A 27,695-nucleotide genomic window follows, 5' to 3' on the forward strand; every position below is an offset into this window, starting at 1 on the left:
CAGTAAGATCATTAAGCAATACATAGACAAAATTTTTCTAAGATTAAAGGTCTTAGAAGGCCGCAGGGCCCAGCACATGTTTAGAAGTACATGGTTGCAGAGGGAGAAAAGTGTGTCCAGCCTTTGTGATCCAGTAAAAAGAGACCGAAGGCCGCATGGTATTGATGCTTTATAGATGTGGGGGGAGGGGATTCCCAGGATGCATCAAAACTCAAGGGCAGTCTCTATCTCACATCCAATCATATAGCAGTGCATCACAGAGAAAGGGCAGTCTTTATTTCGGTGATGTCATGATGAGATTTTCTTGCAAACCATGGGAATAGATCCACTCTGAGCCACTGCTGCCCAATGAACAATTTTCCCTCCATACAGCCTTGAGCTATGGTAGGGGGGAGGGGTTGTCCACCGCTGGTGGGGGAAAAGTGTTTCAGTTGTGTTTTCAATCATAAGGAACGGGCAGATTGCAAGAGATATGCCTTTCCTTCTGACTGATAGTGTGATAACATTGCACCTCCCCCATCAGCAGGAATGCCAGAAGAGGACTCCCGTGCAGCTTAAAGCTGCTTAGAGGAAACACTGCCAAGAAATATCATTTTGGCTGATGGAAACATTCTGGAGAGTCTTAACTAATCACTGATATTTTAAGTAAACTGTGAACATTAGGGGAATCCAAAGCAATATGCTGTGTATTTGTGCTTATGCTGAATAGTTTTAAGCTTAATACAGGGTACCCACAAAAACACTCCTTGATTTTAAATGGTTACAAAATCAAAATTTATTGGAATATTCTTTCACCTTTGAGGCTACAGTTTCATCAATTCAAAGTTTCATATGGTATCTGTTGATTATATATATTTGATGTGCGCCCCACCTGTTACTCAGTAAACATCGATGCGATAATCGAGCTCAGACCAGACTCTCTGAAGCATATCCGGCATGATCGCATTTATGGTTTCAGTGATGAGTTCCTGCAGATCATCCATAGTTGCGGGTAGTGGAGGTATGTACTCCCAAAGGAAAAAGTGATCTCGGGGGCCACTTGCAGAACTCCTGGTCATTTTGTCGCATTGCATTGTCTGAAGGTTGTAACTTCTGCACTAGCTGCAGCTTATAAAGGTGAAAGTGCAAGCGATTGTGTAAGATCTTGTTAACCATGCTTTTGGGGACTTTTATTTGCCGTCATCTTATTTATAAACATATTCCAATAAGTTTTGATTTAGAACCATTTAAAATCAAGGAGTGTTTTTGTGGGCACCCTGTATAATAGTGCTGTTTAAAGATATGCAATGAAATGGCATAACTAATTCACAAAGGTATTCGAGCACTTTAGGGAAATGGATACAAAGATGGCAAATGGAAACTGAACACGAGCAAATGTAAAACTCTGTTAGGAAGAGCATCTTGATAGCAAAGAAGGCAAACAAAGACAAAATTAGAAGGCACAAATATACTTACCAGTCTGAGCAAACTATATGGTCTAATAAATAAATAAATAAAATCCCAAAATGAAACTAAGCTCTTATTGGAAAATATATTTAGAGGCTCATTTTCAAAGCACATAGACTCAAAAAGTTCCATAGTAACATATGTAACTTTGAAGGACTGTGCGCTTTGAGAATGAGCCTCTTACTCTCTTTTTTACTAAGATGCGCAAACCGATTAGCTTGCGCTAAATGCTAACGCGTCCATAGACTAACATGCACGTGTTAGCGTGCACTAAATCGATTAGCACGTGCTAATCGGTTAGCACATCTTAGTAAAAGAGGGCCTTAATCTCTTCTTTAAATACATATCTAATTCTATGATAAGCTGAAACATTATTTTGGCATTTGTTGGCAGTCTGAGGTAAGATAGAAATATGTAAAGTTCTGGAAGCTGGGAAGAACCCACTAACTTTGATAAGAGTCTGGGTGAACTGGTACCAAGTTCATATAATGATTCATTTCTCTCAGTAGTAAGCTAGTATAGTTTTGCATTTTTGGAAGCGATTGTTAGGTTAACATTAAGCTGGCCCATTCACCTTTTAATTTAAGCACCAGCACTGCACTTAATATACCATGTTCACTTTTAATTGATCATTTAGCTTGGAGAGAACTATATGTTGTTTATTTATTTATTTATTGAAGGGTGAGTGTGGCACAGTGGTTAAAGCTACAGCCTCAGAACCCTGGGGTTGTGGGTTCAAATCCACACTGCTCCTTGTGACCCTAGGTAAGTCACTTAATCTCCCCATTGTCCCAGGTACATTAGATAGATTGTGAGCCCCCCAAGACAGACAGGGAAAAATGCTTGAGTATTCAAAAGACTTAAATCAAACAGGTATACTGCATTAAGTAATTTATTAATGTGGACTACTGTCAAGATGTGTTGCTTTACAACTTGTGCTGTTTTAGCATAGATTCCATTTTATGCAATGAGACCTAGTTACTAATAACTGGGATAAATCAATAAAACATTTTAATAACTTAAGAAGTGTTATTTGACAATTAATAACTTCCCCCTTAGTGGCTTAATATCACTGTTAAATGGTAATTTTTAGTACTGCTTCTGTCCTTAAACCAGGACATAGATATTATTTAATTATAGCCCATTTCTAACAATAAATATTTGATTTAAAACATCTCTGAGGTTCAAATGAACATTTGGGTCTAGGCTAGCAGAGGAAGATGCGATCTGATGTGCAGCCATTCACCTTCTCTTCCTCTTGCAAATCCAAACTCTGAGGAAGAAGAGCATCCTGTTTGCCTGTCTTGATTATTTAGATCAGGGGTATCCAAAGTCCCTCTCCTTGAGGGCCGAATCCAGTCGGATTTTCAGGATTTCCCCAATGAATATGCATAAGATCTAAGTGCATGCACTGCTTTCAATGCATATTCATTGGGGAAATCCTGAAAACCCGACTGGATTCGGCCCTCAAGGAGGGACTTTGGAGACCCCTGATTTAGATTGTAAGCTCACTTGAACAGGGACTGTCTCCTTTGTGACTCCGTACAGCACTGTGTATGTCTAGGAGCACTCTATAAATAATTAATAGTAGCAGTAGAGTCACTGATGCCATTGTGTGTATGGGATTCTGCATAATTCCTGGATACTATACTGTATAGGTCGCCCAAAGTTGGTTAACGGACTCTGTCACCCAAAGTTGGTCGATTACGGACCCCATTTTCAATCGTGGCCAATCCAGGTCACAAGTACCTGGCAAGATCCCCAAATAATGAAACACATTTTGTGCTGCATATCCCAGAAATAAGCAGTACATTTTTCCAAGTCAAATTTAATAATGGCTTATGGACTTATCTTTTAGGAAATTAGCCAAACCTTTTTTAAACCCTGCTAAATTAACTACTCTAACCACGTTCTCTTGCAACAAATTCTAGAGTTTAATTACATGTTGAGTGAAGAAATGTTTTCTCCAATTTGTTTTAAATTTACTACTTAGTAGCTTCACTGAGTGCCCCAGTCCTTGTATGTTTGGGAAAAAAGAGTAAATAAGCAATTCATATTTTCCTGTTCCACTACACTTGCTATAAAGCACATTTACTTAAAGTAACAGGTATTATCCAGGGAAAGCAGGCAGCTATTCTCAACATGTGGGTGATGTCATCCACGGAGCTCGGATGCGGATAGCTTCGTAAACAGACTTGCTTGAACAACTTTAGAAAGTTTGCGACTGCCGCAACGTGCATGCGCGAATGCCTTCCCGCCCGACGCAGGGTGCATTTCTCCTCAGTTCAGATAGTTAGCAGAGAAGCCAACCAAGGGAGGTGGGTGGGTTGTGAAAATAGTTGCCTGCTGTCCCTGGATAACACCTGTTACGGTAAGTAACTGTGCTTTATCCCAGGACAAGCAGGCAACCTATTCTCAATACGTGGGTGACCTCCAAGCTAACCAGACTGGGATGAAGGAGAGTTGGCAATTCAGGAGAATACATTTTGTAATGCTGCCTGACCAAAATGGCCATCCCGTCTGGAAAAAGTATCCAGATAATAATGTGAAGTGAATGTATGCACCGAGGACCAAGTGGCAGCTTTCCTCAATAGGAGTAGCTCTGAGGAAAGCCACTGATGATGCCATGGCTCTGACTTTGTGGGCTGTGATTCGCCTCTGTAGATGCAGTCCAGCCTGATCATAGCAGAAAGAGATGCAAGCAGCTAAACAGTTGGAGATGGTGCGCTTGGAAATCAGATGTCCCAACTTGTTTGGACCGAAGGAGACAAAAAGTTGAGCAGATCTATGTGGTCGAGTGCGTTGCAAGTAGAAATCCAAAGCACGTTTACAGTCCAGAGTATGAAGAGCTGATTCTCCAGGATGAGAATAAGGCTTTGGAAAAAACACTTGAAGTACAATGGATTGACGTAGATGAAATTCTAAAACCACTTTAGGTAAGAATTTAGGATGAGTACGGAGGACCACCATGTCATGATGGAATACTGTGAAAGGTGAGTCTGCAACTAAACCTTGTAGCTCGCTAACCCTGCGAGCAGACGTGAGAGCAATGAGAAAAACCACTTTCCAAGTGAGATATTTAAAATGAGCCAAATCCATTGGTTCGAAAGGAGGCTTCATCAATTGAGTAAGAACAACAATGAGATCCCAAACCATCGGAGGCGGTTTGAGAGGTGGTTTGACATTGAAAACTCCTTTCATAAATCTAGAAACCACTGGATGAGTAGAAAGGGGTTTCTCTTCAATAGGCTGATGGAAAGCAGCAATTGCACTGAGATGGACTCGAATAGATGTGGATTTAAGGCCTGATTGAGACAAATAAACAGATAATTCAAAACTGAAGACAAGGAGGTAGATTGAGGCTCCTTGTGATGAATGGTGCACCAAGCAGAAAATCTAGTCCAATTCTGATTGTAGCATAAGTCTAGTGGTAGGATTCCTAGAAGCCTCTAAAATGTCCTGTACAGATTGAGAAAACTGTAGAGTGGTAGTTAAGTTGAGAGGTACCAAGCTGTCAGGTGTAGAGACTGCACGTTGTAATGAAGCAGAGACCCCTGACTCTGTGTAAGTAGAGAGGGAAAAACTGGTAGAAGTATTGGCTCCCTGCTGCTGAGTTGAAGTAGAAGGGAGTACCAAGGTTGCCTGGGCCACCGAGAAGCTATCAGAATTATGGTGGCATGTTCTTGTTTGAGTTTGACAAGTGTCTTGAGAATGAGAGGAAATGCAAAGAGAAACTGATTCGTCCATTCCAGAAGGAAAGCATCTGCCTCGAGGCGGAGAGGAGAGTATATCCTGGAGCAGAACTGAGGCAGTTTGTTGTTGTGGGGAGAAGCAGAGATCTGAGGAGTCCCCCACTGAGAAAAAATGTGATGGAGAGGCAAGGTATTCGTGAGGTCGCAGAAGATAACTCAATTTGTCCGCCAGACAGTTTTTCTCTCCTTGAATGTAGACTGCTTTCCGGAAGGTGTTGTGATGAATTGCCCCGTTCCACACCTTTTGAGCTTCCTGACAAAGAGGGAGAGATCCTGTTCCTCCCTGCTTGTTGATGTAATACATGGCTACTTGGTTGTCTGTAAAAATGAGGACTATCTGGTTGTGAAGAAGATGCTGAAAAGCATTGAAGTTCGCTCTGAGTTCCAACAGATTGATGTGACACAGATGATCCGTGCTGGACCAATGGCCTTGAGTACAGAGACCATCGAGATGAGCTCCCCAAGCGTAGGTTGAGGAATCTGTCGTGAGGACAATCTGATGAGGGGGTGTTGAAATAGTAAACCTCTGGAGAGATGGAAGAGAGCATCCACCAGTGGAGAGACTGTCTCAACGAAGGAGTTACTGTAATATGTTTAGAGAGTGGGTCGCAAGCCTGCACCCATTGAGATGCCAGGGTCCACTGAGGAATTCTGAGGTGAAGGCTGGCAAAAGGAGTCACGTGAACTGTAAAGGGCATGTGACCTAAGAGAACCATCATGTGTCTTACTGAAATTGTCAGCTGTGAAGACACTTTGTGACAGAGACGAAAGAGAGCATCCTGACGTTGTTGCATAAGGAATGCTGAGTTGGATAGTGTCCAGGACAGCTCCGATGAATTGCAATGTTTGAGAGGGCTGTAGCTGGCACTTGGGGAAGTTGACCTCGATCCCCAAATTTTGAAGGGCCCAAATAGTCCGTTGGGTCGCTACAATAACCCCCAGAAATGATAAAGCTTTGATGAGTCAGTCGTCCAGATACGGGAACACCTGTAGACCATGGCTCCGCAGAGCTGCTACTACCACCACCAGGCACTTGGTGAACACTCTTGGGGAGGAAGCCAGGCCGAAGGGTAGCACTCTGTATTGGGAAATGCAGATTTCCCACCTGAAATCTGAGGAACTGTTGAGAGGCTGGATGAATGGTTATATGAGTGTATGCCTCCTTGAGATCTAGAGAACATAACCAATCGTTCTGATCTAGAAGGGGATATAAGGATGCCAGAGACAACATGCGGAATTTATCTTTGACGAAAAATTTGTTGAGTGCTCTGAGATCCAAGATGGGACGCAAATCGCCTGTCTTCTTCGGGACCAGGAAGTAAAGGGAGTAATCCCCCTATTCTGCTGTTCCAAGGAAACTTCCTCGATGACATTGGGATAAAGCAGAGCTTGAGCTTCCTGAAGAAGGGCTGTCTGGGATGGATTGGAAGGATACTCTGTGTAATCTGGAGGAAACAAAGAGAGTATCCTTCTTTGAGGATAGACAGCACCCAGAGGTCTGATGTAATCATCTTCCAGGGATGGTAAAAATGATGGAGACGACCTCCAATGGGAAGGGGAGAGGACAGAGGCAGAATGATGGAGGTTATGCTCTGTACTAGATGGCCAAAAAGGTTGAGAGGCCTTAGGAGCAGCAGGAGTCTGAGGTTTCTGCTGCCTCTGTTGTTGTTGCTGTGGCTGTTTCTTAGGAGGCACTCTGGTATAAGGAGTTGCCCTCTGTGGGAAACGCTGCTGGTAAGATTGTAGAGGCCTGAAACCCTTAGGAGGTGGAAGGCTTAGGCTTAGGCTTAGGACGAATGATGGAAGCAAATGACTTCTCATGTTCAGACAACTTCTTAGTGGCCTCCTCGATGGAGTCATCAAACAAGTCATCGCCTTGACAAGGAATGTTGGCAAGGCGATCCTGAAGATTAGGGTCCATGTCAACAATGCAAAGCCAGGCAAGCCGCTGCATGGCTACTGAGAAAGCAGTGACCATCGAGGAAAGCTCAAATGCATCTTAGGAAGATTGCAGGAGATGCATGCCCTGCGTCAGATGGGAAGGCACTTGTGCATACGCGGTGCGACAGTCACAAACTTTCTAAAGTTCTTCAAGCAAGTCTACTTGCGAAGCTGTCTGCATCTGAGCTCCGTAGATGACGTCACCCACAAGTTGAGAATAGGCTGCCTGCTTGTCCTGGGATAACACTGCTTGCTTAAATTGTTTTAAGTGCAACCCAAAGGAGGCTTAGCCATGGGAGGGTCAGGGGCATTTCAAAATTTTGGGTACAATTTATTATTTATTATTATTTATTATTATTTATATACCATCTATATCTAGATGATTATCATATAAAACAAAGTAATGAATAGCCCCACTCTACAAGAGAGGGTCACAACATGTAAACTTAAGAGAAAGAGACCTACTCTCAATTCTAGGAACTGTCTTGAACCTACAGGCTTTCAAATTTGCACTGTTTAATTGATATTAGTTAGATACACCAAGAACTTCTAAAGATTTAACCTCTGACTTTTTGTCAATATGTTCCCATGAACTGATAGCTATCCTCTGCTATTTATTAAATCTTTAGAAGTTCTTGGTGTATCTAACTAATATCAATTAAGCAGTGCAAATTTGAAAGTCTGTAGGTTCAAGACAGTTCCTAGAATTGAGAGTAGGTCTCTTTCTCTTAAGTATCATATGAAACATACATACATACAATGTTATAGAATACCGGGATTACACGCCCACTTTGCACATGAGAGATTCTACAAATGTAAACCCTTGCTCCCAAAGTTGGGCATTGGAATTCAAACTAAGCACTATTTTATGAAGGGTGTTCAGCCTGGAGTATCCTTTATGTAATAGTACTTAGAATGGATTTTTCCTGGCACCTAAACTTGAGTAAGAAACTCAAAACAATATTTAAACAGTATGGACCCTATGATAAGACAGCTGCAACACCAAAAAAGTGGAGAGAGAGATACCTCAGAATAAATGCACCCACATAATTCAGCACAATCAAGTTATGCTACATGGGGCTAGTCACAATCATAGGTCTCTCAAAAAACACCACAATGCATAATGTTCATAATATTGTTCATTTATAAATGCAGCCAAATCTTAGACATAGGAATACACTAGGACCAAATTAATCCACCGCAAAAAAGACAGTTCCAACAAAAGAAGGGTAGAAAAACTGCAAACAAAAACAAAAATTCATCAGCCAGACTCAATAGCAGCCTTGTTTCACACACAGCTATTTCAAAAATTTCAAATCATATAATCAAACAAAATACATAGGAAAAGCTTGTCCCAAATAAGTAGTATAGTTCTTGTGATTTTCATTGATTTATTTACCTAAACTTGAATGACATTTACTGAATCTGGTCCCAAGTGCATTGTGCAGAATTCCTTCAGGAGTATCATATCTACCAGCCAATATTCCAAAGTGATTTAGCCGGCTGCTGATTGATTAAATCGCTTGGTCGAGCCTAGCCAGTGGCACTTAACCATCTAAGTGCTACTGAAATTCACAGTTAGCACCTAACTCAAAGCTGGCTATACTGGAGGGTGTCTATGGGCGAAGTCAGCACTTGGCCACTTAAGTGCTGATATTCAGCCCTTAAGTGGCCAGGTGTGTCCTATCTTTATGTGCTAATCCGTGAGCGCTTAATTGCTGAATATCGACTCAAGTGGCTATGAGGTAGCTAGCTTAAAAATAACTGGATATTCAAAGTTGAAACCCCAACAGAGTCTAGCTTTGAATCTGGGGATAATTCCATCAGCAGTGTATAAAATGCTCACTGTTGCCAGACAAACACTGATCTTCTAATCTATAGAACTGATATTGGTACACATATCCCAGAGCTATAGAGAATTACCGGTATCTGTATATTTAAAAAAAAAACCCCAAAAAAACCAAACTGTACAGATAGGGGAATTATGCAAGCGACCGAAATGCAAGGGACCTGGGGAGAGGAAGAAGTGATATGGATTGCTCTGAAAAGAGAAGATGGAACTTCTATCTACGTGGGTGTAGTCTACAGACCTCCGACTCAATCGCAGCAAATTGATAAGGATCTGATTGTGGATATCCAAAAGTTTGGAAGGAAAGAGGAGGTTCTGCTGTTGAGAGATTTCAACCTGCCGGATGCGGACTGGAATGTTCCGTCTGCGGAATCGGAAAGAAGTAGGGAGATTGTGGATGCCTTTCAAGAGGCTCTGCTCAGACAAATGGTGACGGAACCCACAAGGGAAAAAGCGATATTGGATCTGGTCCTCACAAATGGAGAGAGTATCTCTAATGTTCGAGTGGGTGCTCACCTGGGTAGTAGCGATCATCAAACGGTTTGGTTTGATATAACGGCTAAAGTGGAGAGCGGCCGCACGATACTTAAAGTCCTAGATTTCAAACGTACGGACTTTAATGCAATGGGAAAGTACCTGAAGGAAGAGCTGTTAGGATGGGAGGACATAAGAGAAGTGGAAAGACTGTGGTCTAAGCTGAAAGGAGTGATAAAAATGGCTACGGACCTTTATGTGAAGAAAATCAATAAAAACAAGAGAAAAAGGAAGCCGATATGGTTCTCCAACCTAGTGGCTGAGAAAATAAAGGCGAAAGAGTTGGCGTTCATGAAATATAAAAAAAACCAAGAAGAGGAGAGCAGAAAGGACTACAGGGTGAAACTGAAAGAAGCCAAGAGAGAGATACGTTTGGCGAAGGCACAGGCGGAAGAACAAATGGCTAAAAATGTAAAAAAGGGAGATAAAAATTTTTTCAGATATATTAGTGAAAGGAGGAAGATAAAAAATGGAATTGCTAGGCTAAAAGATGCTGGGAACAAATATGTGGAGAGTGATGAGGAGAAAGCAAATGTGCTAAACAAATACTTCTGTTCTGTGTTCACAGAAGAAAATCCTGGAGAAGGACCGAGATTGTCTGGCAAAGTTACACGAGAAAATGGAGTAGATTCTGCGCCGTTCACGGAGGAGGGTGTTTATGAGCAACTTGAAAAACTGAAGGTGGACAAAGCGATGGGACCAGACGGGATCCATCCCAGGATACTAAGGGAACTCAGAGAGGTTCTGGCGAGTCCTATTAAAGACTTGTTCAACAAATCTCTGGAGACGGGAGTGATTCCTGGGGATTGGAGGAGAGCGGATGTGGTCCCTATTCATAAAAGTGGTCACAGGGATGAAGCAGGAAACTACAGGCAGGTGAGCCTCACTTCAGTTGTTGGAAAAATAATGGAAGTGTTGCTGAAAGAAAGGATAGTGTATTTCCTTGAATCTAATGGGTTACAGGATCCGAGGCAACATGGCTTTACAAAAGGTAAATCGTGCCAAACGAACCTGATTGAATTTTTTGATTGGGTGACCAGAGAGCTGGATCGAGGACATATGCTAGATGTAATTTACTTGGATTTCAGCAAAGCCTTTGATACAGTTCCTCATAGGAGGCTGTTGAACAAACTTGAAGGGCTGAAGTTAGGACCCAAAGTGGTGAACTGGGTCAGAAACTGGCTGTCGGACAGACGCCAGAGGGTGGTGGTTAATGGAAGTCGCTCGAAGGAAGGAAAGGTGACTAGTGGAGTCCCTCAGGGTTCGGTGCTGGGGCCAATCCTGTTCAATATGTATGTAAGTGACATTGCTGAAGGGTTAGAAGGAAAAGTGTGCCTTTTTGCAGATGATACCAAGATTTGTAACAGAGTAGACACCGAAGAGGGAGTGGAAAATATGAAAAAGGATCTGCAAAAGTTAGAGGAATGGTCTAATGCCTGGCAACTAAAATTCAATGCAAAGAAATGCAGAGTAATGCATTTGGGGATTAATAATAGGAAGGAACCGTATATGCTGGGAGGAGAGAAGCTGATATGCACAGACGGGGAGAGGGACCTTGGGGTGATAGTGTCCGAAGATCTAAAGGTGAAAAAACAGTGTGACAAGGCAGTGGCTGCTGCCAGAAGGATTCTGGGCTGTATAAAGAGAGGCGTAGTCAGTAGAAGGAAGAAGGTGTTGATGCCCCTGTACAGGTCATTGGTGAGGCCCCACTTGGAGTATTGTGTTCAGTTTTGGAGACCGTATCTGGAGAAAGACAGTAAGAAGACTTGAGGCGGTCCAGAGGAGGGCGACGAAAATGATAGGAGGCTTGCGCCAGAAAGCAATGTTACTTACCGTAACAGTTGTTATCCAGGGACAGCAGGCAGCTATTCTCACTAGTGGGTGATGTCATCCGACAGAGCCCCGACACGGACATCTTGAAAGCATGTCTTGCTTGAAGAAACTTAGAAGTTTCGAGATGCCCGCACCGCGCATGCGCCAGTGCCTTCCCGCCCGATGTACCGGGCGTGTCTCCTCAGTTCAGGTAGCTAGCCTGAGAAGCCAACCCAGGGGAGGTGGGTGGGACGTGAGAATAGCTGCCTGCTGTCCCTGGATAACAACTGTTACGGTAAGTAACATTGCTTTATCCCAGGACAAGCAGGCAGGTATTCTCACTAGTGGGTGACCTCCAAGCTAACCCCAATGGGATGGTGGGAGAGTTGGCAATTTAAGAGAACAAATTTTGTAATACAGTTTGGCCAAACTGTCCATCCCGTCTGGAGAAAGTATCCAGACAATAATGAGAGGTGAATGTATGAACCGAGGACCAAGTGGCAGCCTTACAAATCTCCTCAATCGGTGTCGATCTGAGGAAGGCTACAGAGGCTGCCATTGCTCTGACCTTGTGGGCTGTGACCTTACAGGGAAGGGATAATCCAGCCTGGGCATAGCAGGAAGAGATACAAGCCGCCATCCAGTTAGAGATGGTGCGCTTCGATACAGGTCGTCCCAACTTGTTTGGATCAAAGGAGACGAAAAGTTGAGGAGCAGTTCTGTGAGGCTTTGTGCGATCCAAGTAGAAAGCTAAAGCACGTTTACAGTCCAGAGTGTGCAAAGCAGCTTCCCCAGGATGAGAATGAGGCTTTGGAAAGAACACTGGAAGCACGATGGATTGGTTGATGTGAAATTCAGAGACCACTTTAGGTAAGAATTTTGGATGAGTACGGAGAACCACCTTGTCATGATGGAATACAGTGAAGGGTGGATCTACCACTAGGGCCTGAAGCTCACTGACTCGGCGAGCTGACGTGAGGGCCACCAGGAAAACCACCTTCCAGGTGAGATACTTAAGAGGAGCCGTTTTGAGAGGTTCAAACGGAGGCTTCATAAGATGAGACAGGACAACATTGAGATCCCAAACCACAGGAGGAGGTTTGATAGGAGGATTGACATGAAAAAGTCCTTTCATAAATTTGGAAACCACAGGATGGGCAGACAAAGGTTTCCCCTGTAGAGGCTGATGGAAAGCCGCAATAGCACTCAGGTGGACTCGTATAGAGGTAGACTTGAGACCAGACTGGGACAGATGCAGAAGATAGTCCAATACAGACGATAGAGAAGCTTTCTGAGGTTCTGTAGCATTGGAAATACACCAGGTCGAGAATCTCGTCCATTTTTGGGAATAGCATTGTCGAGTAGCAGGCTTCCTGGAAGCCTCCAAGACCTCCCTCACAGCTTGAGAGAACTGGTGAGGGGTCATGTTGAAAGGAACCAGGCTGTCAGGTGGAGAGACTGCAGGCTGGGATGAAGCAGTGAACCTTGATGTTGAGTAAGTAGTGAAGGAAACACTGGAAGAAGTATTGGCTCCCTGCTGCTGAGTTGAAGTAGAAGGGAGAACCAAGGTTGTCTGGGCCACCGAGGAGCAATCAGGATCATGGTGGCATGGTCTGATCTTAACTTGACCAGAGTCTTCTGAATGAGAGGAAAGGGAGGAAACGCATAAAGGAAGCGATTCCCCCACTCCAGTAGAAAGGCGTCTGCCTCAAGGCGAAGAGGAGTGTAGATCCTGGAGCAAAACTGAGGCAGTTTGAAGTTGTGGGGCGCTGCAAAGAGGTCTATCTGAGGCGTTCCCCACTGAGCGAAGATCTGATGAAGGGGTTTGGAATGGAGCGTCCATTCGTGAGGTTGGAGGAGACGACTCAATTTGTCTGCCAAGACGTTGTCCTTCCCCTGAATGTAGACAGCTCTGAGGAAGGTGTTGTGGCGAACCGCCCAATCCCAGACTCGAAGAGCTTCCTGACAAAGAGGGGCCGAGCCCGTGCCCCCTTGTTTGTTGACATAATACATGGCGACCTGATTGTCTGTGCGAATAAGGACCACCATGTCGTGAAGCAGATGCTGAAAAGCTTGGAGAGCATTGAAGATGGCTCTGAGCTCCAGAAGATTGATTTGATGGAGTCGTTCCGTAGTGGTCCAGAACCCTTGAGTTCGTAGACCATCCAGGTGGGCCCCCCAGGCATAGTTCGATGAATCGGTCGTGAGAACTTTCTGATGGGGAAGAGAGTGAAACAGCAAACCTCTGGAGAGATTCGAAGAGGTCATCCACCAGAGAAGAGACTGCCGTAGAGCAGGAGTGACAAAAATGTGACGGGACAACGGGTCGGACACCTGAGTCCACTGAGATGCCAGGGTCCATTGAGGAATTCTGAGATGTAGCCTGGCAAAAGGCGTCACATGAACTGTAGAGGCCATGTGGCCCAAGAGGACCATCATGTGTCTCGCCGAAATGGACGGGCGAGAAGACACCGACTGGCAGAGTAGAAGGAGAGCATCCATGCGTTGAGGAGGAAGGAATGCTCGAAGTTGAATGGTATCCAGAACAGCCCCGATAAAGGGGAGAGACTGAGTGGGCTGAAGATGAGATTTGGGGAAGTTGATCTCGAAGCCCAGACTCTGCAGAAAAGAAATTGTAGTCAAGGTCGCCGAAATGACCTCTGGAGCCGACGGTGCCTTGATGAGCCAGTCGTCGAGGTATGGAAATACCTGGAGACCCATGTTCCGGAGTGCAGCGGCCACCACCACCAGACACTTCGTGAAGACTCTGGGAGAAGAGGAAAGGCCGAATGGAAGCACTCGATACTGCAGATGTAGATGTCCCACCCGAAATCTGAGAAACTTGCGGGAGGCCGGATGTATCGGGATGTGAGTGTAGGCCTCCTTGAGATCCAGAGAGCATAACCAATCGTTCTGCTCGAGTAGGGGATAGAGAGAGGCAAGGGTCAGCATGCGGAACCGTTCCTTGACTAAAAACTTGTTGAGGACTCGAAGGTCCAAAATGGGGCGCAGATCGCCCGTCTTCTTCGGAACCAAGAAATACCGGGAGTAGAACCCCCTGTTTTGTTGATCGACTGGCACCGGCTCGACGGCCCGAAGCCGAAGAAGAGCCTGCGCCTCCTGTAGAAGAAGAGCGGTCTGCATTGAGTTGGAAGGATACTCTCTTGGCGGATGGTCCGGGGGGACCCGTTGGAAATGAAGAGAGTATCCCTCTCTTACGATGGTAAGGACCCAAAGGTCCGAGGTGATCGACTCCCATTGATGATAAAAATGGTGGAGTCGACCCCCGATGGGAAAAACAAGGGAAGACAGAACGTCGGTTATGCTCCCTGGAAGAGAGTCAAAAGGGCTGAGTGGCCTTGGGTGCAGCCGGCATCTGAGGCTTCTGCTGAGACTTCTGTGGAGGCTGCCTCTTCGCAGGCTGTCTCGCTAGGGGAGCCTGCCTTGGTTGATAACGCCTCTGGTAGATTTGAGGCGGTCTAGATGGACGAGACTGTTGAGGCTTAGGCTTAGGACGCAGAATGGATTGAAAAGACTTCTCATGGTCCGAAAGCTTTTTAGTGACAGTCTCGATAGACTCATCGAACAGATCCGCTCCCGCACAAGGCACATTAGCCAATCTGTCTTGGAGGTTCGGATCCATATCAATAGTGCGAAGCCAGGCCAGGCGACGCATGGCGACTGAGCAGGCCGCAGCGCGTGCCGAGAGCTCGAAGGCATCGTAGGAGGATTGCATCAGCTGCAGCCGCAACTGGGACAGGGTTGCCACTATCTCCTCAAACTGGAAACGAGCTTCAGCATCGATGAAAGGGACGAACTTGCGGAGGACCGGCAAGAAGAAATCCAAATAGGAAGAGAAGAAAAAATTGTAATTGAGCACTCGAGTCGCCATCATCGAATTTTGGTAAACTCGTCTACCAAACTTGTCCATCGTTCTCCCCTCCCTGCCCGGAGGCACAGAAGCGTAGACCTGGGAAGGATGAGAACGCTTGAGAGAAGACTCGACCAGAAGAGACTGATGAGAAAGTTGAGCTCCCTCAAACCCCTTGTGGTGAACGATGCGGTATCGAGCATCCAGCTTACTGGGAACCGCAGGGATAGAATACGGTGTCTCAAAACAGCGCATGAAAGTCTGGTCCAGCAATTTATGCAAAGGAAGCCGAAGAGTCTCCGCCGGAGGGTGAGGCAAATGCATCGTATCCAAATACTCTTTAGAATATTTAGAGCCAGTATCCAAAGTCACATCTAAGTCATCCGCCATTTGTCGGAGAAAAGATGAGAAAGACAATTGGTCCGCCAAGGCTGGCCGCCGAGACGGACTAGACGAAGTGGAAGCCTCCGGGTCTAGGGAGAGCTGAGACCGGCATGGAGAATAAGAGGTAGATGGTTCCTCATACTCTGGTCCCTCCGGTTGGGAAACATCAGACGATGAGTATCCCAAACGTTGCATCTTTTTCTGTGGGGACACTTCCGAATGACGTGAGGAGTGTCGAGATGAGTGATGAGAACGATGCCCCTCCCGGTGCCGGGATGGGGATCGAGAACTTCTGTGCATCGCACGATCCCCCGAAGCCTCTAAGGAATGAATGGGGCTCGAAGCGGTGGATCGCAGAGGTGGCAAGGACGCGGACTCACGCAGCGCCACCCAAGTCTGGTATGGAGTGCGGAAGAACTCTTCCTGCGATGCAGTATGCCCAGGACTCCGAATATCAGGGACCGTCCCAGCGCCCTGTTGTTGAGGAGGAGTAATGGGCTCTAAAGGTGGCATATCAGGAAGGGAAGCCCTCCTGGAGGCATCCGCCGCCCTCCGCCGATCCCCCTCGTCGAGCAGCGAGATCGAACGGCGAGGGGGAGGGGGAGGGGGCGGACCGCCCTCAGGAACCGGTGCTCGGACTTCACCCTGAATGTTGGCGATAAGCCGGGGTCCCATAGTTTGCATAAGCTCGACAAACTGAGCTTCCAGCAGGGATCGAAGCGAAGCCGATATGGAGGGATCCGCACCGAAAGGGGGTCCTCCTGCACGGTCTTCGCGCTCCTTCGCGGCCAAGTGCTTCTGCTTAGTAGCTTTGGGCACCTTAATGACCACGGGAGGGACAGTGGAAGGCGGTACCTGAACCGAAGAGACAGAGGCAGGCGCCGCAGCGGAACTGGAAGCCGCAGCCGGTGTAAACGATGCTGGCTTCACGATGCTGGATGCGGAAGTCGTCGATGCTGGTTTCGAGCGGACCGGTGAAACCTCAGCAGATGTAGAAGCAGACAGATCCTTGGCAGTCTCCATCTTGAACATCGACTCCCAAAGTAAGCAACGCCGTTTGAACGAGCGCGCAGTGAGCGTGGAACAAGGCCTGCACGATTTCGGAACGTGGTCCGGACCAAGACACTGGAGGCAGCGTCGATGCGGGTCCGTCAACGAAATCGCACGCTGGCACTTGCTGCACTTTTTAAAACCGGTGATCAGCCGTGACATAGGCCGGAAAATCGACGCTGCAATGTCGAAAGAGGTAGGCCGCAGCCACGAGGCCGGGCCGGCCGAACCGCCGGAAGAAATAATTTTGAACTTTTTTTTTTTTTTTTTTAAATAAAGTAAAGAAAAGTGAATTCAAAGAAATAAACCAAAACGCGGGTAAAGAAGGCAAAGAAAACTGAAATTCAGTCAGCGCAGATTGAAGATAACTTCTCAGCTCCGCGGAAAGAAAAGAACTGAGGAGACACGCCCGGTACATCGGGCGGGAAGGCACTGGCGCATGCGCGGTGCGGGCATCTCGAAACTTCTAAGTTTCTTCAAGCAAGACATGCTTTCAAGATGTCCGTGTCGGGGCTCTGTCGGATGACATCACCCACTAGTGAGAATACCTGCCTGCTTGTCCTGGGATAAGACGTATGAGGAGAGACTGGAAGCCCTGAATATGTATACCCTAGAGGAAAGGAGAGACAGGGGAGATATGATTCAGACGTTCAAATACTTAAAGGGTATTAACGTAGAACAAAATCTTTTCCAGAGAAAGGAAAATGGTAAAACCAGAGGACATAATTTGAGGTTGAGGGGTGGTAGATTCAGGGGCAATGTTAGGAAATTCTACTTTACGGAGAGGGTGGTGGATGCCTGGAATGCGCTCCCGAGAGAGGTGGTGGAGAGTAAAACTGTGACTGAGTTCAAAGAAGCGTGGGATGAACACAGAAGATTTAGAATCAGAAAATAATATTAAAGATTGAACTAGGCCAGTTACTGGGCAGACTTGTACGGTCTGTGTCTGTGCATGGCCGTTTGGAGGAGGATGGGCAGGGGAGGGCTTCAATGGCTGGGAGAGTGTAGATGGGCTGGAGTAAGTCTTAACAGAGATTTCGGCAGTTGGAACCCAAGCACAGTACCGGGTAAAGCTTTGGATTCTCGCCCAGAAATAGCTAAGAAGAAAAAAAAAAAAAAATTTAAATTGAATCAGGTTGGGCAGACTGGATGGACCATTCGGGTCTTTATCTGCCGTCATCTACTATGTTACTATATGTTACTATGTTACTAAGTTAACTCCACTTCAGCACTCTAGAGATATCTTTAAATAAGAAATATTTTTATCTAAGTGACAGAGGGGATTTCAGGCACAAGAAAGACAAGATACTTCGAGGTTGTAAGGAAATTGATAACATGTTAGCATTATGTATGATGCAGCTTAGTTTGTGCTTCTTGAATTAATCTTATACTTATTTATCACTTGTTATGTTTTTTACCTTGGAAATTCTTTAATATATAAGCTTTGTAAAAAAAATATTTTTATGATTACTCACCTTACCAACCAGTGCTGGGATATTCATGGAATTGGTAGCAAATCCCATCCCAAACACCATAGCAGCTTCCACTTGTAGGAATTCAGCCATCAGACCTTCCAGTTCTTTGTGCTTATCAAAGTTACCTAAAAAATAAATACAGTGGGACTATGAACATGAAAACATGATTGTGACCAATGCTCCCTCTAAGGATGGGCCGGGTGTGTGTAAATATTTTTATGTGAGCAACAAGTTGTAAAAACCAAACAATTTTCCAGATTTGTAAGTATTTTTGTAAGAGACCATGTAAAATCTGTGAGCAATGCTCCTAGATAGGCAGCAAGATCGGACCCCCCCCCCCCCCACCGGCACAGGCAGTAAGATCGGCAACGGCAACTGCAAGCGGTGTTCAGCTCAAAGCTTCCCTCTAACGCTAACTGCCCAGGTGGAAACAGGAAGCTGCATCAGAGAGGAAAGCTTTGGGCTGAGCAACGCTTGCAGTTCCCGTACGTTCGGATTCCAAAGCAAAAATGAATTTTAAAAAAAGTTTGGATTCCAAGTTGTTCGAGTTTTGGGGTGTTTGGATTCCGAGGTACTGCTATTTATCGTTTTGGTTGGGTGCTGGGGATTGGCCAGGGTCTCCAACTTCTGGCATTCTACTACTACAACTTCTCCTGTTTATATACAGCTGATGCTGCTAGTACACACTGCAACCACAGTTCCTAAGTCCCTTGCTCTCTAGGATAGGGGAGATCCCAGACTTCAAAAAGCTGGTTTTAGTGGGGAAGGAGATCAGCCATACATGATTGTAGCCTTTTCTTTAACCCTAACCCAACCTCTAGTACTTATCAGGAATCTGACTCTGGGTTCAAAATAGCACCAGTCGACCTCTAATGGTAACCTGTTTCATCTACTTGATCTTATGTATGTTTTTGATTGTACCTGCCTAGATCTGTGGTTAGTGTGGATAACTACTACTTTAAATAAATACATTTTTAAAATGAAATAGTTCTGTGATACCACCACTAGAGGGTCAAGCAACACTGAATATCATTGTAGAGTAGAGAGTGCCATAGCTATCTGGAGAACAGCATTAGTCAAACCAATTCCTGGACCAGTAAAGTTAGGACAGTTTTTTTTCTGTTCTAACTTTATCTAGATAGCAATCTGAATGTCAACGCTGACCAGGTCTATCAGCTCTACTCTCACCGACAGTGCCAAGGTAATTTGTAAGAATATCCAGTGTCATTATTTCCATAGTGCTACTGAATATCCACAGCCAACACCAGCTAAGACACTTATCTGGACAACAAACACACTTATCTGAATTAAAGCTTTTCAATATTTAATCAGTCATTGGGAAAAGAAGGATAAGAAGCTACAATCAAATACTCACTCAGAGAAGATATATACACTGTAGACCAGTTGTCTCAAACTCGCGGCCCAGGGGCCACATGCTGCCCACCAGGTACTATTTTGAGGCCCTCGGTATGTTTATCATAATCACAAAGGTAAAATAAAGCAGTTTCTTGATCATATGTCTCTTTAGCTATAAATTATTATTAAGACTTAGCTAAAAGGAAATATTTATAAACTATAAAGAGCTTTACCTCATGCAAAATTGTCATTTCTTTAATAAGACTAACTATTTTTTCTGCAGCCCTCCAAGTACCTACAAAGCCAAAATGTGGCCCTGTAAAGGGTTTGAGTTTGACACCACTGCTATAGACCCTGGCTCAACAAAGGGCAGGATATAAGAGTTGGACTTCATTGTTTTAAAATTACATACTGTACTGTAGACCTAACTTAAGATCTTAGCAGCCTTCAACATTGTAGATCATAATATCATGCTTACAAGACTGGCAAAAACAGGTATCTGTGCCACATTATTTACATGATTCAAATCCTATTTGTCAGACAGAGAACAATCAGTTTTATTCAGCAATAGCACATTACTTTGGGCACTAAACATTCTAGGTTCATCGCACACAAATTTTACATGGGCAGTCACAAAAATACTTGCAAATCTGATTTTTAGAACATGCTGGTCACAAACACAAAAAATTTGCACATACCTGTCCAACCTTTGCCAGGCTTGCTCAGTGGTAGCTACATTCCTGAATGCCAACTATTTGTTGCTGAGCTATTTGCAGTTTTTCATCATTATGTTTCAGTGTTGTTTCCATTTATTGTATTATATAGCTTGTAAAATTTGGGAATTGTTGGAAAGCCAGAATAATCTAAGATAATAAAACGCTAGCCGCGCATGCGCACTCAGACCTGCGTGATCTGTAATCCCTGTTCCGTGAGATATAGGTCCGTGGCTTTGCAGGAGTGCGCATGCGCGGGTCCCCAGCCACTCCCCTTCTCCCACCCTCACTCACCATGGAAGCCAGGCAAGCTCTCTCCCTGCCCGCGTCCTCAGCAGGGAACACACCTCCTGCCCTAACTCGCCGCTGCTGCTGATCCTCCTGTAAAGAGCAGCCTGCGATGGTGTCCGGCTTTAGCGAACCTTGCCGGCCGCTCTCCAATCTCGGTAGCACGTTCCCTCTGACGCACGGGATCGCGTCAGAGGGAACGTGCTACCGAGCTGGAGAGCGGCCTGCGAGATTCGCTAAAGCCGGACACCATCGCAGGCTGCTCTTTACAGGAGGATCAGCCACCACGGGAAAAGCCGCCGAAAAAAAAACTTCAGTCGCAGCAGGCCAGCCCGCGGGAAGGGAAGGAGGAGGGGCCGAATGGAGCAGGGCAGCTCACGGTAAGAGAAGGGAATGGGGGGGGGGGAGAAAATGCTGCTATTGCTTCAGAAGGGACCTGGAGGGGAAGGGAAATACCACTGTTGCTTCTGCAAAGAAAGTGGGGGGGGAGAGAAGGGAATGGGGGTGGGTGGGGGAAAATGCTGCTACTACTTCACAGGGATCTGGAGGGGAAGGGAAATATCACTGCTGCTTCTGCAAAGGAAAGTGGTGGTGGGTGGGGGGAGAGAAGGGAATGGTGGGTGGGGGAAAATGCTGCTACTACTTCACAGGGACCTGGAGGGGAAAGGAAATATCACTGCTGCTTCTGCAAAAAGTGGGGGGGGGAGAGAAGGGAATGGGGGGGGGAAATGCTGCTGCTACTACTTCACAGGGACCTGGAGGGGAAGGGAAATATCACTGCTGCTTCTGCAAAGGAAAGTGGGGTAGGGGGAGACAGACAGAAAGAAAGACAGACAGACAAAGGGTGCCAGGGAAAGAGAGAGAAAAATAGCAGGAGGGAGAGAGACAGAAAGAAAGAAAGAGACAGGAGCAGGGAGAGAGACATAAATAAAGAAAGACAGACAGGTATATATTCTAGCACCCGTTAATGTAATGGGCTTAAACACTAGTTAGATATATAAAGCCAAAGTTAAAGCTTCCAGCCTTATGAGATCTGTATTTCCTTATTATTCAGGTAAGATTTTGGCTTAGACCCTCAGGTTCTTTAAATGTTGCCAAGAGTATCTTGGGCCCCAATGTCTGCTTTATGGAGGTAATTAAAAAAATATATCTTCATGTACAAAATTATTAAGATGCATAAATGGGCATAACAGCATGCCCAATGCAAGCAGGTATGTAGTAGTACAGGAGGTGTGCACATGGGTAGAGTCTGGGTAGCCTCAAAATTTGCACATAAAGTACATACTTAACATTTACATCTGCTCTTCAGCAGACATGATGACTGCGCTTTGAATGTAGGTGCTATTGCTGCCAGAGTAATATTAGTATATTACAAACAACATAGGTACTTATGTGTCATTATAAAATACCACTAAAATACAGTAGAGGTCTTCTTACCTAATTAACCTAGAAGCCCTGTTATAAAATTATCCTCTGAGGGCAGTTCTATAACAGGATGCCTCTATTCCCAGAGGGTGCATGGTAGGAACCTATTTTATAATGGAAAGTTTGCTCCTAATTTTCTTTATAAAAATACTAGTGTAGCCCAGTATAAATGTGGCTAACATTTAGGTACTCATATTTATGCCAGCCATAGAGCTAGCCTAAGTGCTGGGTCCTAAGTGCAGCAGAGATGGGTGTCACTTATAGGGCTCCTTTTACTAAGTGGTAAGTACAGCTGTTGTGTACATGTGCCAGGCAAATATAATTATGAAGCACACTTCAGCGACAGTCTTCTGTGCCACATACACTGTTCCCACGCAAAAGCCCTCTTAAGCATTCCAAGCAGATTTATATGCATACTATGTCCAGGTTAATTGACTTTACCACCAATGGTAGGTTATGAAAATTGGCATGCTAGTAAGTAGATCTAGCTCAGTTAATTTAGAATGCAATGATTCTACACCAAACCCACTTTAAGAGACTCATGGAGTAGCCAGTAAGAGATCATCACCTCTCCTCTCCCCCAAATTATCTGGAGTATTCATCAAGCAATAAGCACTCTTGTTCAGCAATGCTCAGCTGGAGAACATAGCATGCAACAAACACCATTATTCAGTGATGCAGAGTGCAAAAGGTCCTTTTTAAAATAAAAATTAAAAAGTTCATCGATATGGATAGTTTTGGTTATTTATTTATTGAGATATTAGCTGCCTTTATGAAGAGATTAACCCAAGATAGTTTTAAAGTGCTAAGCAGCTAAAATTATCCATTTAAAAAATAGGGTGTGTTTAACTACAAATGCATAAAGAGCTTGAATAGCTTTATTACTCTCTAAAGTTTGATGTAGATACATATTTATTTATTCAATTTTCTATACTATTCTCCTAGGGGAGCTCAGAATGGTTTGCATGAATTTATTCAGGTACTCAAGAATTTTTCCCCTGTCTTAAGTAATATCACTGATAATCTGCATAACTTTAAAAAGATATACTAACTGTTTCAAGCTACGTGTTCTGTGCACCTCTGAAAACTGACTACCCACATTTTAATAATAATAATAACAGTTTATAAACCGCAGGACCGTGAAGTTCTATGCGGTTTACAATGATTAGAAATGTTACAGACTGAGTGAATAAACAAGTACAGACTTAGTGATTGATAGTTCTTGCGATCGTTTGTTGAGGATTAAGATTGTATAGGTTGGTTTCCTAAGTATTTCAGGAACAGATGTGTTTTAAGGCGTTTCCTGAATTCCCTATAGGTAGTAGGCACGAGTAATTGTTCAAGGTCTTTACCCCATAATGCTGCTTGATGTTGGTGATGACTTTTAAATTTACAGCCTCTAACCGGTGGAGAAACAAAGTTCGGGTGTGAGCTTCGCTTGTGTCTGTTGGTTGTGAAAGAGAAAAGGACTGTTATGTATTTAGGGGCTAAGCCATAGAGTACCTTGAAGCAAAAACAACCAAACTTGAATTTCACACATGCCTCCATCGGCAGCCAGTGTAAGAGTCGATAGGAAGGTGTCACATGATCAAACTTCTTCAGCCCACAAAGTAGTCTAACCGCTGCATTTTGAACTAGTTGCAATCGCCGCATATACTTCTGGGGGAGTGCCAAGTAGGCGATGTTACAATAATCGAGTTGACTCAATATAAGGGATTGTATTAGAATTCGAAATGATGAGGCATCAAAGTAAGCTCTGATGGACTGAAGCTTCCAGAGGGTTAGAAAGATTTTTCTGATCAAAGAGTCTACCTGGTCTTTCATGGTCAAGTTCTGGTCCAGTGTTACTCCCAATATCTTCATAGTGGGTTGAATGGGATAACTAAGGTTATTGATGCATATTGGGGCTTTAGTGTCGAGTGGGTATGGCGATGCTATGAAAAATTTTGTTTTCTCTGAGTTTAGTTTTAGTCTGAATTCAGTCATCCATTGCTCCATCCGATTTAGTACTTCTGTTGCTTTGGGGGTGACTTCTGAGACTGAATTGGTGAATGGGATAATTATCGTGAAGTCATCAGCGTAGCTAAATAGTTTTATCCCCAACTGGGACAGTTGTGCACCCAATGAGGACATGTAAACATTGAAGAGCAAAGGGGATAGCGGTGATCCTTGTGACACGCCAGATGGATTGCTCCATGTATCTGAGAGATCATGATTAAAACGGACTTGGTAGGTGCGTGATATAAGGAAACCTCGGAACCAGTTCAGAACTTCTCCTCTGATTCCGATTGCGTCTAGGCATTGTAACAGTTTTCCATGGTCCACCAAATCAAAGGCAGAACTCATGTCAAATTGCATGATTAGGGCGTTCAGGTCCTTACTGAATAAGTAACGCAAATTGTCCAGAATGGCCGTAATTACTGTTTCAGTGCTAAATAGAGGCCTAAAACCAGATTGAGTTTTGTGCAGAAGAGAGAATTGGTTGAGATATTCCATTAGTTGGGTGTGTACCAATCTTTCCATGATTTTTACCATAAATGCAATAGATGCTATTGGTCTATAGTTGGTTATTGATGTTGCTGATTCTTTACAATTTTTGGGGATTGGGGTTATTATAATATGACCATTGTTGGTGAGGAATTTTCCATTGTTTAAGTTATTGGTTAGATAATTCAATAGGGATAGTTTACAGAGCATGTCTACCTTTTCGAGGTCTAATGACTCTATGTGAAAGGTTGGAATTTATTGAAGCATGTTACCTGGAGTTGACAGTTCACAAGAGGATTTCTGTCAAGCTTATGGGGACACCTTTATAAATAATAGTTCTCAGTGTGTGCATCACTGTTTAAAACTATTGCACTTGGAAGCCGAGTATTTTCTGAATGTGTTCATTTTCTTTCACTTGTCTATAAAGAATGGCGTCTGGGTCTGCTCAAAATTCTGACATCTTTGTTATGACTGGTGGAGATTTCCAAGACCTGCCAGCTGAAGAGCTCCTCAATGGCCCAAACAGGTAATTTCCCTACTTACTGCAGCCGGCTGCAAGCTTGAAAGCTGAACATGTGCAGGAGGGGAGAGGTCAGCACAGCAGCAGCATGTGGACAGTGCCGCCAGCTGCAGCAAGTAGGAGAATGACCTTTCTGGCCGCTGGAAGACCTCTTCCAACTTGCAGGGCTTGCTTATACCCACTAGCTCAGGTATTTATTTGTTAAGGGTCACTAGAGCAACGGCAGGGGAAGAAGGTGCAGCCGGAAAGTGGGGAGGGAACTGTGTGCCCATCCAAAAATATGAGCAAACTGTTTTAGTTAGGGAAGACCACAGTTAGTATTGATTATTTTCAGAAATCAGTATGTTTCAGAAAAAAGGTATGCAGGACCAAATGATATGACAGAATTTTTTAGGCTATGCTAGCAACTCTCAGGGGTCTAGGACGATTCAGCATGGCCATTACAGCGCTGAATCGGCCGTGATGAATTTTCCTATACCCAGCTGGCAGGTCGGGGACATCATAGCAGAACTTGTCATTTAGGGTGCAATGTCCCCACACCACCTCCAAACTAGGGATGCTCCCTTACTCTTCCCCACCACTTGAGCACCCCTCCCCTCCCGCTGTTGATGCTTCTGCATACCTCTTGAAAAGTTCATTGGTACGAGCAGAATCTTCCACCTCCTGCTTGCACTGGCCTCGGCTCCCCTCTGATGTGACATCTTGGTCCCATAGCTAGGAAGTGACATTAGAAGGGAGCCAAGGCTGGCACAAACAAGGAGTGGAAGATGCTGCTCGTGCTGGTGAACTTTTCAAGAGGTATTTTGGGGACGTGGACAGGAAATGAGACACCGATTCCCCATTAGTACGACACTGGAGCGGAGAAGGAGAGTCACTGATAGTGACGATGAGAGGACGATCCAGCGTGGCCACGATGAAACGTCCCATACTGCAATGGCAGCAATGAATTGTCTCATTTCACACTCTCAGATCTCTTCTCTTTGTAGATTTTGTATTACAGACCACATGCATTGACCAGTACAGATACCTACCCATTTCCTGCCTGGTGCTGCACACGCCTACCCCGTAGGTCTTCAACATTTCAATCACTGTCTCCAGTGAGCTGGGGCTATTTTCCGCAAAGCCCAGGTAATTATAAGAGCCCATATTTATCACATCTTTGATAACTTGGCCCGTGTACCTATAAGAGGATCAAAATTTAAGAGATATTATGTAACATTTGACAGGTTAGGTTTTAAAAAGTGCTGCCAATTTCTTTATTTTCTCCACCCTCTCTGTGTTTTTTTTCTCTTCAGTGCTACCTTCTTTGTGGGATTCAGGCAAAGAAATGGCCCAAAAATGGGGGTCTCTGTATATATTCGAGTGTACACTTGAGTACTTCTCTAACTACTGTAATTAAAAAAAAAAAAAAAAAAAATCAAAATTTAAACCTACCAGGGGTCTGGCTGTGGGGAATAGTCGGGAAGAGGGGAGAGTGATGAGTCAGTGGCGTATCCGGAATGCAAGCAACTCTGCCTTCGGTCTCGATCCTGCAAAAATGTCTGGTAATAATGAAGCCAGACACTGTGGGGGCCTTCCCTTTTACCAAATCGCTATAGGCTCTGCCAATCTCGATCCTGTCCCCTTCTGAAGTTACTTCCTGATTTTGATGGGTGGGATTGAGACCGGCAGAGCCTATAGCAATTTGGCAAAAGGGAAGGCCCCAGCAGTGTCTGGCTTTATTATTGCCAGTTTAGTGGGACCGGGACTGAAGGCAGGGCTGCTCGCAATCTGGATGCGCCACTGGCTCCGGTAAACAGCATAGAGAATTGCCGCAACCGTCGGTGGGAGAAATCAGCTGCCTGCCTGCATGTCAGACTGCACCGTGACCTGCGACTCCATTCCACAGAGCCCTGGGTAGGTAGAAACATAGAAACATAGAAAGGTGACAGCAGAAAAGGGCTACAGCCCATCAAGTCTGCCCACTCTACTGACCCACCCCATTAAGTCTGAGTGCTGCTCGACCCACGTAGGGATCCCACGTGGATGACCCATTTATTCTTAAAGTCGAGCATGCTTGTGGCCTTGATTACCTGCGTCGGAAGTTTGTTCCAGTGAGCTACCACTCTTTCTGTGAAGAAATACTTCCTGATGTCACCACTAAATTTCCCTCCCCTGAGTTTGAGCGGGTGCCCCCTTGTGACTGAGGGTCCCTTGGGAAGGAATATATCGTTTTCCACCTCGACACGACCTGTGACGTACTTAAAAGTCTCAATCATGTCACCCCTTTCCCTGCGCTCCTCTAGAGAGTACAGCTGCAATTTGCCCAGTCTTTCCTCGTATGAGAGACCCTCATACGAGTGTTGGAAGAAGCAAATGATAAATGGTGATGGGGAAAGATTTTGAATGGAGGTGGAGAGAGAGAGAGAGAACGAGAAAGATGAGTTGTTAGAGGAAAGAGGGATGAGGATAAGCTGGATGGAGGGGGCAAGACAGAAGAGTGAAAATAAAGGGGGAAGAAAGAGAAGATACTGCAAAGAGGGAGAGCGGGAAGAGTTAGCAAAAAAAAACAACAACAAAAAAACAACCCCTGGAAAATAATAGGATGAGAGAGATGGAAAGCTGTAGACAGAGATTCAGAAAAATAAATGGAGGAAAACAAAGGAAAAGGTAAAAGTTGGAGATGGATGTAGGAGAGGAAGTGAAGACAGACAGGACTGAGGAGGCAGATAATTTTCTTTCCTTCCAGGGTCTGCAGTCTAAGAAAAGAGAAGAAACCAGAAACTGGGATAAACATGAATAAAATGGCCAGA

General features: G+C 44.8%; 1 protein-coding gene across 2 annotated transcripts in view; it reads right to left on the bottom strand.

The window, feature by feature from the left end:
• Positions 1-27,695, bottom strand: part of LOC117358112 (serine palmitoyltransferase 3-like) — a 277,511-nt gene that overhangs the window by 146,248 nt on the left and 103,568 nt on the right. For both annotated transcript variants that reach the window (XR_004538942.1, XM_033939641.1), the window contains exons 4-5: positions 25,935-26,083; positions 18,115-18,239 (exon numbers count right to left, since the gene is read on the bottom strand). Coding sequence is in view for 1 of the 2 variants with exons in the window: in XM_033939641.1 (XP_033795532.1) it covers positions 18,115-18,239; positions 25,935-26,083 (274 nt within the window). In the remaining variant the exon portion in view is untranslated. The remainder of the gene's footprint in view (positions 1-18,114; positions 18,240-25,934; positions 26,084-27,695) is intronic.

This window comes from Geotrypetes seraphini, chromosome 3 (assembly GCF_902459505.1).
Source record: "Geotrypetes seraphini chromosome 3, aGeoSer1.1, whole genome shotgun sequence".
Lineage (NCBI taxonomy): Eukaryota > Metazoa > Chordata > Amphibia > Gymnophiona > Dermophiidae > Geotrypetes > Geotrypetes seraphini.